Consider the following 12,209-nt stretch of genomic DNA (forward strand, 5'->3'; position numbering starts at 1 on the left):
CATATGAATACTATATTTCACAACCATCGACTTGAACTGGCTCAGGGATATAAGTACTATGTAGTGTATAGTATGAACACTCAGTACTGTAACTATATTCAGTGTTGAAAATATATTTTTTTATTATTTCAATTCTGTGGCTAACTTCATCATGTCGTTCGTGCGCGCGCAGCTCACAAATTCACTCTCATACAAACGCGCCAAAAGAAGTATAACTTCAAAAAAAAAAACTAAAAATAATAATTTTTAGTCAAAAATCCAAATATTTTTGGTATAAAACTCCCCGTTTTACTGTAACGCCATCTGTTGAATAATTGTGGGAACAAAAAATTTGAAAATCCTTTGGGATGGGAATTCTGTAAAATTCGTTCTTAGCGGACGTCTATGTCACGAAAGAGGTAAGCATGAAAAATTTGAAGTTAATCGGGCAAATAGTTTCGGAGATTTCGTGATGAGTCAATCAGTGGTAAATCGCGATAATAATCGATAATTTTCCATACTTACCTCTTTCGTACAACTTATAAATAATTTATAGCAGCTCGATCCGTGAGGAATTCCGCTCCCGTAGTTAAAAATAACAAACAATAAATATGGTAGAAAAGTGGACAAAAAAGTCAAAAGTTTTTAAATTAATATTAGGAGAACATGTATTTAAAATTTTAAAATAGTAATTACATATATGTCTGGCGTATTAGGAGAGCATCTATAACAACTAACATGTTTGCCTAATAAACTTATTATTTAAATTTATGGATATTTTTTCGTTCAAATTATTTGTCTGTTTTTTCCTAAGCAGTACATTTTAAGATTGTGAGTATATTTTCACCAATCCTAAACCAAATAAGCTTGAAAATAAAGGGAAAATCATGAAATTTGATAAAGGAATAAGAAAGAAAAGGGTAGGACAGACGGAAAGAAGAGAAGGATAGGTAAAAGACAATTAAAAATCAGAAAAAATCAATTCAATTTATTTAAATACTATTGTTTGTAAATAGTATGACGTTAAACTGAGCACATTCTCATCACCTTCGATTTGATTTTTCGACATTTAATCACATGACTTGCTTTCAAAAGTCTTTCATATTCAGTAAAATTACGATTACTCGGTTTTGTTTACCCCCAACAACAAATTTCATTAATATTAATCATTCTCTTCTTGAAAAATTGCATAAAGAATATGTATTGCTACGTTATTATTAAAATTTGTCACTTTATGTCAGCCATGTTTTTTTAGCCCCGCCCATATGTCAGATCCCAATAATTGTACCATGATATAAACAGTATCAGTAGTACCAACTTGACATTCGTATTAATTTCATATTACAGTGTGTGCAAGATTTTTTTATCATAAAACTTCAACTTCAAGAAAATCAAATAAATATAAATCAATTTTATTATCGCGCAATATTTATTCACTTTTTTCATAATATTCAACGGTTTTTATGACAATAAATGTTAGTATGACAATTATTATTAAAATTTGATTCGATGGAATTTCTATTCTTAAACCTCCATACATTTGGACCATTAAATACTTCGCCTCGCCCCAGCTTCCTCAAGTGTGCTTCCTCACGTTACTCCTTTAAATAAATTTTATACGTATTTTTATTTTACAATTTAGATTTATCTTCGTTATGAGTTCGTTTATGTTTGATTAAATTATTTTTCCGCGAAAATGTTTTATCACATATTTCACATTAAAATGGTTTTTCCCTGGTATGAATTCGTTTATGGGTAATTAAATTACTGTTCACCGTAAATGTTTTATCACATATTTCACATGAAAAAGGTTTTTGCCCAGTATGAATTCGTTCATGCCGAATTAAGTCGATTTTATTAATAAATGATTTATCACACATTTCACATGAATAAGATTTTTCACCTGTATGAGTTCGTTTATGTTTTATTAAATTACTTTTTTGAGCAAATATTTTATCACACATTTCACATGAATAAGGTTTTTCCCCGGTATGAATTCGTTTATGAAGAATTAAAACATTTTTATAAGTAAATGATTTCTCACACACTTCACATGAAAAACGTTTTTCACCTTTATGAATCCGTTTATGTTTTATTAAATTACTTTTTTGAGTAAATGTTTTATCACACATGTCACATGAAAAAGGTTTTTCACCAGTATGACTTCGTTCATGCCGAATTAAAGCTTGTTTTCTTTTAAATGATTTATCACACAATTCACATGAAAAAGGTTTTTCACTTGTATGAATTCGTTTATGGGCAGTTAAATTACTGTTCACCGTAAATGTTTTATCACATATTTCACATGAATAAGGTCTTTCTCCAGTATGAATTCGTTCATGATGAATTAAAAGGTTTTTATAATTAAATGATTTATCACACACTTCACATGAAAATGGTTGTTCCCTGGTATGAATTCGTTTATGTTGAACTAAGTTGTTTTTATAAGTAAATGATTTCTCACACACATTACATGAAAAACGTTTTTCACCACCTGTATGACTTTGTTTATGGGTAGTTAAATTACTGTTATGCGTAAATGTTTTATCACATATTTCACATGAATAAGGTTTTTCCCCAGTATGAATTCGTTCATGTCGAATTAAATCGATTTTTCTATTAAATGATTTATCACACAATTCACATGGAAAAGGTTTTTCACCTGTATGAGTTCGTTCATGTTGAATTAATAAAGAATTCCGCGCAAATGTTTTATCACACATTTCACATGAAAAAGGTTTTTCACCTGTATGAATTCGTTTATGGGAAGTTAAAGTACTGTTATGCGTAAATGTTTTATCACACATTTCACATGAATAAGGTTTTTCGCCTGTATGAATTCGTTCATGTACAATTAAATCGCTTTTTCTTTTAAATGATTTATCACACACTTCACACGAAAAACATTTTTCGCTGGTATGAATTCGTTTATGGGTAGTTAAATTACTGTTCACCGTAAATGTTTTATCACATATTTCACATGAATAAGGTTTTTCCCCGGTATGAATTCGTTCATGCCGAATTAAACTGTTTTTTCTATTAAATGATTTATCACACACTTCACATGAAAAACGTTTTTTATCAGTATGAGTTCGTTTATGGCTAGTTAAATGGTGTTTTTTATTAAAAGTTTTATCACACACTTCACATGTCAAAGATGTTTCTTCATTTTCAATATTATGAAATTCTAAATCATTTTCATTAAATATTTCATCTTTAATAATTAATTCAGTATTTAATTGTTGTTCAAGTTTAATTCGTTCATTCTCCATTTTAATATCAGTTTCTGCAAGTATTCCCTCTTCTTTAATTCCTTCATGTCCACCTTTGAATGGTTCTTTAAAATCTATTGAATCACTTTCACTCACATCAAATATTTCATTTTTAATAATCACTTCTGTATTTAATTCGTTTAATTTGTTTCTATTTATTTGTTCTTCACTGACAAATAAATCAGTATTAACGTTTTGAAATGTATTACTCGCCATTTTTAGAAGATTCTTAGATGTAACTGACTGATATAATAAAATGCAGTTCCGTATACTTAGCAGATAAAATTGTTATTTTTCACTCAAACTATTTCCATTCATTTGGGAATCGTTTGGGAATATAATTTTAGAATTTGGGAATTATTAGTTTTCCTGTAATTAATGATTCTTTTTTCAGCGTATAGTTAGCAGGTAGAAAATTAAATCCAATTAATATTATGTTATTTGAAAGGAAATCATTTGGGAATTACGATAAAAGCGGTTTCAGAGTTTGGGAATGTATAATTAATTAATAAGAGTAAGACCTATTTTTTAGTTTATTTATAGGTTATGTTATTTAACCGTACACCAAAGAGCATAGGATAGAGGAGAAGCAGCCCATATGATGAGCTAATGTAAAATCGTAGTATACGAGTTTCAGCGCCTCTACCGAGTCAGGCTTTCAAACTTAATAGTTAATAGTCACCCCCGCAAAGTAGTTAAACTTAATAGCCATACCCGCAAAGGCCTACAAACTTAATAGTTGATCGCCTCAGACTCCAGATGTCACTTATAATTATACTTCTGCTTCTTGTCTATCCTATTAGTCCAAGAGCCCGCTTCGGCCAGACGCACATCATTTCATAAAACCCTAAAGTTTATCTGCGCACGTCACCAACACAGGTAAGAACGATGAGCGACTATGTAGTTTAGGTAGTGGTTACCTTGGCAGGTAACAGGTAACAAAGGTGTAAAAAACAGCACCTCAATTACATTAAGACATAAAGCTCTATTTTTTTACATTTTCTTCAGAATAATATTTAAAATGACGTCATCCATTGCCAGACACTTAGTATAGTTTCAACCCCCTGCCAGACACCCCCAAACTCTAAAAAATTGTGATTACACTTACATTATAGTATAAAAGCTGAATTTTATATATGTTTCTTGGGGGGCTATGAAAAGAAGTTACCTCAGTAGCCGGACAGTTTTCAAGGTTTTTTCCATCTTGCCAGAGGCCTTGAGAGTCCGCCGTCGGTGTAGCAGCACCTCAAGTACATTAAGATATAAAGCTCTATTTTTTTACATTTTCTTCAGAATAATATTTAAAATGACGTCATCCATTGCCGGACACTTAGTATAGTTTCAACCCCCTGCCGGACACCCCCAAACTCTAAAAAATTGTGATTACACTTACATTATAGTATAAAAGCTGAATTTTATATATGTTTCTTGGGGGGCTATGAAAAGAAGTTACCCCAGTAGCCGGACAGTTTTCAAGGTTTTTTCCATCTTGCCAGAGGCCTTGAGAGTCCGCCGTCGGTGCGAGCGCGAGGCAATATATATTCAGGCGGGTTTAAGTGAGATGGTGAGTTTAATAAAAAAACAAATCTAAACAAGTGAAAACAAACAATTGACTGAGTTAAGTGTTGAAATACCATGTATAGTCAGTGTTGATTTCTTTATCACATTACACATACAAACATGTGACACATACATAACTGATAATCAAGTATAGTACATATTATAAAATTTTCGCCTAATTGGCGCCCTCACGGATAAACAGTGATGTTTACGAAAAAATGTTTCAAACAAAAGTTGTTTAATTTTTAATAAGGAACATTTTTTACTTTTAAACTTTTGTTCTATCTCTAACGGTTTACAAGACCCAATTGACCTATGATGCTCATTTACGAACTTGACCTCACTTTTTACGTCCTGAGTACCCTGTAAAAATTTCAACTCGATATCTTTTTTCGTTTTTGAGTTATCGTGTCCACAGACGGACGGACGGACGGACGGACAACCGGAAATGGACTAATAAGGTGATTTTATGAATACCTATGACAAAATTTTTTTCCTAACATCATTATTTTTAAGCGTTACAAACTTGGGACTAAACTTAATATACTATGTATATTTCATACATGGTATAAAAAGTAATCCATAAATTTTTCGAGTTTTGTTAAAATTTTTGAGAAATTCAAGTTTTGACTGTGTGAGGTAATAATATTGCTTATCGTATGAAATCCAATGAACAAATATTTTTATTATATTCATAGCCATATTATAGACAGTAAAAAAATTCTTATAATTATTACAGAGTTAAAAAAAATATTATTGTCAATATTTTCATAATCATCGTCACTACTACTCCGGTCCTTGATTGATGTCAATATCACCTTCTTCGTCAGTTTCTGTAAAAATTTAATCGAGTTAATACAATTATGAATAATAATAAAATCATGTACATAATATGATATAGTAATTACATACCTAATATAATTTCTAACGAATCACTGACATAATTTGGTAGCTGATCCCCTTCAAACCATTTGAAATGGTATTGGTTATTTTCTTGTACCCAACCATTATTTTCTGGCTTATATATGGTTGGACTCTTTAGGTGAGCATTGTTCCAAATACAACATATATGATTTGCTCGTAAAAATTGTTGTAACAGTTCGCTTTTACATGGTGGTAGATTGCTGGCGTCGAAATTCCGCAATTTTTTTCGATCAAAAGCTTCGTCCACATCAGAGACCGTATATGAATCAATGAACATTTGAAGGCGCGCAGCATCAACATCAATTATGCTACCGACATTGTATATGTTGCATATGAATTTCTGGACAATATTAAAAACGTTTCGTTGTCTCACCATCTCACTCAAACCCGCCTGAATATATATTGCCTCGCGCTCGCACCGACGGCGGACTCTCAAGGCCTCTAGCAAGATGTAAAAAACCTTGAAAACTGTCCGGCTACTGGGGTAACTTCTTTTCATAGCCCCCCAAGAAACATATATAAAATTCAGCTTTTATACTATAATGTAAGTGTAATCACAATTTTTTAGAGTTTGGGGGTGTCTGGCAGGGGGTTGAAACTATACTAAGTGTCTGGCAATGGATGACGTCATTTTAAATATTATTCTGAAGAAAATGTAAAAAAATAGAGCTTTATGTCTTAATGTAATTGAGGTGCTGTTTTTTACACCTTTGTTACCTGTTACCTGCCAAGGTAACCACTACCTAAACTACATAGTCGCTCATCGTTCTTACCTGTGTTGGTGACGTGCGCAGATAAACTTTAGGGTTTTATGAAATGATGTGCGTCTGGCCGAAGCGGGCTCTTGCTCTATATAGTCTTTGCCGTACACCTGAACCATTAATTGTTATATGGCAGTATGGCGCCAATATTTAAATACTACTGAATAATTTATTTTTTAATTTATGTAAATTTTAAGTTTTATTTTGCATAAAAACTGTTCTTATTCAATTGGGAATCGTTTGGGAAGATTTAGAAATATAATTTTATTAATTAGGACTGATAAGTTTTCATTTAATTAATTAGTTTTTCAAAGCGCCAAAAATTAAATTTTCACCATTTTTAAGTTATTTGATAATAATTTACCCGGAGACTAATCTAATTTATTAGGGAATTACATTTAACATGGTTTCATTATTTGAGACAGTATAATTAATTAATTATTTACATTTATTTTTTAGTTGATTTTTTATGGTTATATGAATGGCGGCAATATTCAAATGTTACTTCATGCATTGTACTTACTTTAAATTATCTTTGTTATCTTTATTAGGAGATCATTTGTAAAAACTAACATGTTTGCCTAATAATGTTTCGAGTATTATATGTCTTCTAGAGTATTAGGAGAGTATTATTATTTAAATTTATTTAAATTTAATAAGCGGTACATTTTTAAACTGTGAGTATATTTTTCGTCAACCCTAGACATAATAAGCTTGAAAATGAGGTGTAAATCATGGAATTTGATAAAGGAATACGAAAGATAAGGGTAGGATAGAAAAAAACTTGCTAGAGTTATAATAAATTAGATTAAACAAATAAGTATTATTTCCGTCAAAATAATTAAGTACATCAAATTTATTGGTTACCTTACATTGTAGACGAATCCACGTAAAACAATTGTGGCTTTATTCTTTGGCTGTATCAAGGAGATTATAGAGAATTGGACTATCAAGTACTTTTATTGGATATATTGTAAAATAATTCTTAACATTTTTGGGCGATTCTACATTTTATAAAAATTTAAGTACATCATTTTGAATTGTACAAAGCGGTAGGGGATGATAACATTTGTTTAGAAATGGATTCAAAAACTAGAAACTACAAGCTTTCAAATAAGATATATCGGAGATTCAGGTTCAATCATTTTTCGCAAAGAGGTATTTGAAATTTGGGTAAAGTTTGGAGTATTTAAAATTATCCTTTAATTGTTTTGTTGAGTATATGATCGATCAATTAATTATTTTTACTGCATACAATGTTGTGCAATCATTAGCAATAATCATATATAAATCATTAATCATACTTAAATGTGTAATGAAAGTTGAAGAACTCGTAATTAAATAAACTTTTATTAACATTTATTATAAATTATTGTTTCTGCTTTTTAATTTAAGGGAGTACTTAAGTTCTCAATTGCCTATCCTTAATCCTTAAGTAGGACAAATATTTCTTTTCTCGAGAGTGATTATTGACTGCTATGGTAAGAGATAATCTAGAAACTTGCATCTCTCTAGAATGTGAAATTTATGTCCAAACATAAATTCATTAGAGTTTAGCCAAGTGGTTATCCTTCATAAAATATGACCATATACCTAAACTTACCGTTTAATTTCAATCTTTAAAAACTGTCTTATGGACGGATAGCTTCAGTAGGTAATAAATATTAGATCACCAAAATGATAATTTTGTAAACGAAATAATCCATGGATATATCGAGTGGAAGGAAGGGCACCCACTCTTCCCAAACAAAAATTACCATTGATTTGGATAGTTAAGTATGTGACTATGTTAAATTATTCTGTTTTGCCCATGAAAAAAATCTATAAGCTCTGTAATCCTTTTTTAATTCAAAAGCTGAATACATTGCCCCCCTTAACATTATGTAGGTATGCTATATATTTATATTATTTTTATTATTAAATTAATTATTAACAAGTCTTATTCTATTATTATGTTTATTTATTTATTTATGGGATTATTTAACTAGTTATACTTGTAAATTAAGCCATTTTATGAATTTTAATTGATCAAAATAAACTTAAATGGATACAAAATATGGTAAAATTATTCAAAAAGTCAATGTGATATCTTTTAAATCGAACGCAAGTTATATGATTTATCTATCTATCAAGTCATATTTATTTATCTTTGCAAATAAATACATTACCAGAAACAATAAAAGGAACGCTTTCGAATAGCAAATTTGGTATGAAGAATTTTGGTTTGAATTTTCCAAAATAAAAAATATTTTTGTATTTTTTGATCAGTTTTTAGCATATAAGTACTCTTGTGGTTTTTTCTCTAGACGCTTAGTTTTTAAGAAAAATGTTTATTTTTTTTTGTTTCTGCAGGAATTCACTTAGCTAACGCAGCTTCTGGACCACGAATTGTTTTCTTTTAAATTTAGATTTAGAAAAAAAAAAATTTTTTAATTGGTTTTGGAGAAAGCTCGTGGCAAAATTCAAAAAAGTGATACTTATTCATTCTATTATCAAGCTTTTTACATTCGTCAAATTAGATGGTTCACTCAAAAAGAGAATTTTGGCATAAAAAGGAATATTGTCATGAATATGCCACAAACCGTAACATGTATCTACAAAAATTTGATAAAAGACTAAAAAATTAAAATAGAAATATATACATTTCAAGTTAGGTACAACAAGCTTTTATTGTACTGATAAGATAAAATAAATTTTTTCCCTGAATCACCTTTATGAACGCTAAATAAAAGCTTGAATAACGTTTAGGTAGTATATGGCTAGTCAAGAATAGCATACGTAGATATAGTTCTACAAAATTTAAGGAATTTTCGGCGTCTGAGCTAAAATATCATGAAAAATGTGTTACAAACTAATTTATTTGTATAACATACTCAGTTTTATTTTCACATTAAACCCTGAAAATAATTTTGAATTAATATCTATCGTTTATGTTCACATTTTAGAGACGTAGATAAAGTTTTGTACGATGTACGTGTGAGAACGCATTATTAACGTACTTCTACGATTGTCCAAATTTCGCAGGCATACGTTAATAATGCTGTTAACCCAACAGTATCGTAAAAATGCTTGCTATTTTAAAGCGTTCCTTTACTTGTTTCTGGGAGTGTATTATTACATAAATTAAATATTAGTTGTACTGTTTAAATATTTAATTTATAAATCATGTGATTTTAATTGAAATTATGTGAAATAATTTTATAAATTATATTAACTCCATAGTGGACGCAAAATATACCAAAAACTTTTGTTGCGAATATTATGCAGAAATTTTGAATATTAAACATGTATCTGAAATTATATTGAAGAAGTGTTTGCATTCAATTTCTGATAATAGTAAGATGTAAAAAAAACTTTAAACTACTAAACTACCTTCAAAAACAAGTGAAAACAAACAATTGACTGAGTTAATTGTTGAAATACCATGTATAGTCAGTGTTGATTTCTTTATCACATTACATATACCAACATGTGACACATACATAACTGATAATCAAGTATAGTACATATTATAAAATTTCCGCCCTAATTGTCGCACTAACGGGTAAACAGTGATGTTTACGAAAAAATGTTTCAAAGTAAAGTTGTTTAATTTTTGATAAGGAACATTTTTTACATTTAAACTTTTGTTCTATCTCTAACGGTTTACGAGATGGGTCCTACGGACCCAAGACCCAATTGACCTATGCTGCTCATTTACGAACTTGACCTCACTTTTTACGTCCTGAGTACGCTGTAAAAATTTCAGCTCGATATCTTTTTTCGTTTTTGAGTTATCGTGTCCACAGACGGATACACAAACAAATAATACAATCTTATAAGTGACGTATATGTTTGAAATAAACAATGTTGTTGCTATGCAAATAATTGATACTATGTGTTATATATATATATATATATAACATATCAATTATGTTCTGAACTAATTTGCGCTGTCACGGGTAAACAATAATCTTTACAAAAAAATGTTTCAAACAAAAGTTGTTTATTTTTTTGTAAGGAACATTTTTTACATTTAAACTTTTATTCTATCTCTAACGGTTTACAAGATGGGTACTACGGACCCATGACCCAATTGACCCATGTTGCTCATTTACGAACTTGACCTCACTTTTTACGTCCTAAGCACGCTGTAAAAATTTCAGCTTGATATCTCTTTTCGTTTTTGAGTAATCGTGACCACAGACGGACGGACGGACGGACGGACGGACAACCGGAAATGGATTAATTAGGTGATTTTATGAACACCTATACCAATTTTTTTTTTGTAGCATCAATATTTTTAGGCGTTACAAACTTGGGACTAAACTTATAATACTATGTATATTTCATATATACATGGTATAAAAAGTAGACAAGTTTTGTTAAAATACTTACTGGCTACTGTTTCGAAAATTTACTTAACTCCCGAGTAATATATAAAACAAAGACAAAATTGGTACAATCGAATATGTAACAGAAAACAGAATACATGAAAATGAAATAAACCGCTCACTTTTTGATAGATTTGGAATGTGTTTCTTTGCGCCAATATTTGTTTCTGTTCAGTGGTGGATTTACACTAGGGGCGGTCGGGGCTAGTGCTCAGGGCGGCAAATTTTCTAGGGCGGCAAAATTTGGAATGTGAGAAAATATTTTCTATACAATATATAATTAACTAATTCTTTTAAATAAACATTTTATTTTTCAAGAAATATAATTTATGCATTATGTATCAAATAAAAATTTTGTATATTATAATATAGGAAATTTAACTATTAAAATAGTTTAATTAATTTATTTCCATAAAGGTTTGCAAAAATAAAATTTGATATTTTTATTTTCTGTAATTGATAAATTAATATAGTTTTTTTAAAGAATTAAAAATATTTTCAAATTATGTATGTCTTTTTGATAACAGAAACTTTAATTGATCAATGAATTTTCCTAAAATTGGAGAGTTATCAAATCATACTAATTAATTTTAATTTAAAAGAACAGTAATAATAATATGTAATACATAATATATTTTCTGCAATTAATTAGTTATTCTTATTTAAAAAAAATAAGATATCAAAACTATTAAAATAAAATTTCAGTCATAGGGCGGCATTTTCTAAAGTGGCCGAAATTTAAATCCGGCCCTGTTTCTGTTTGTTAATAAATAATAAATATTAAATTATTAATTTATGAAATGGTCCAAAAAACAGTTAAAAATTAATAAATAGGTAACTTTTATTACGTAAATGTTATACATGTATAAGATTGTGTTTTTCATGGCTGAGTGATGGTCAAATAATCGAAAACTCTTATGCATGTATAGCATATACGTAATACAAGTTGCCTAGTTATTAACTATTTAAGTCAACTTTATATGAAGTCAACTTTAAACTTGACTTCAAGCAGTTTATAATAATAGATAATAATAGATACATTAATATGCAAGACATTTTTCATGAGTTTGGTTTGTGATAGAGTTATTAAATCTTATTAAATTTCAAATTTTATTTATTTAATATCTAATATCAATAGACTAAATTTTTTAAGACGGCTAAGGCGTCCGACATAATGAATACAACAATAAATACTTGAAATTAATCACAAAACTTTTATTAACAATTTTTTACACTTATACACAGAAATAAATCAGTTCAGAATCAGATAATAAGAAAACATACAAAACTTTTAAATGGCTGGATCTTGGATACTTCATTTCTTATTGAAATTAAGCAAG

The 12,209-nt window shown here is 29.3% G+C and overlaps 1 protein-coding gene across 1 annotated transcript; it reads right to left on the reverse strand.

Moving 5' to 3' along the window:
• Positions 1–2,087: 2,087 nt before the first annotated feature.
• On the reverse strand, positions 2,088–3,507 carry LOC123305236 (zinc finger protein 501-like; the record flags this gene model as incomplete). The annotated part of the gene is made up of 1 exon (XM_044886898.1): positions 2,088–3,507. A coding segment is annotated over exon 1 (1,380 nt), but the record flags the coding sequence as incomplete, so codon positions are not given.
• Between the last annotated feature and the right edge of the window lie 8,702 nt (positions 3,508–12,209).

The sequence above is a fragment of the Chrysoperla carnea genome, chromosome 1, assembly GCF_905475395.1.
Source record: "Chrysoperla carnea chromosome 1, inChrCarn1.1, whole genome shotgun sequence".
Lineage (NCBI taxonomy): Eukaryota > Metazoa > Arthropoda > Insecta > Neuroptera > Chrysopidae > Chrysoperla > Chrysoperla carnea.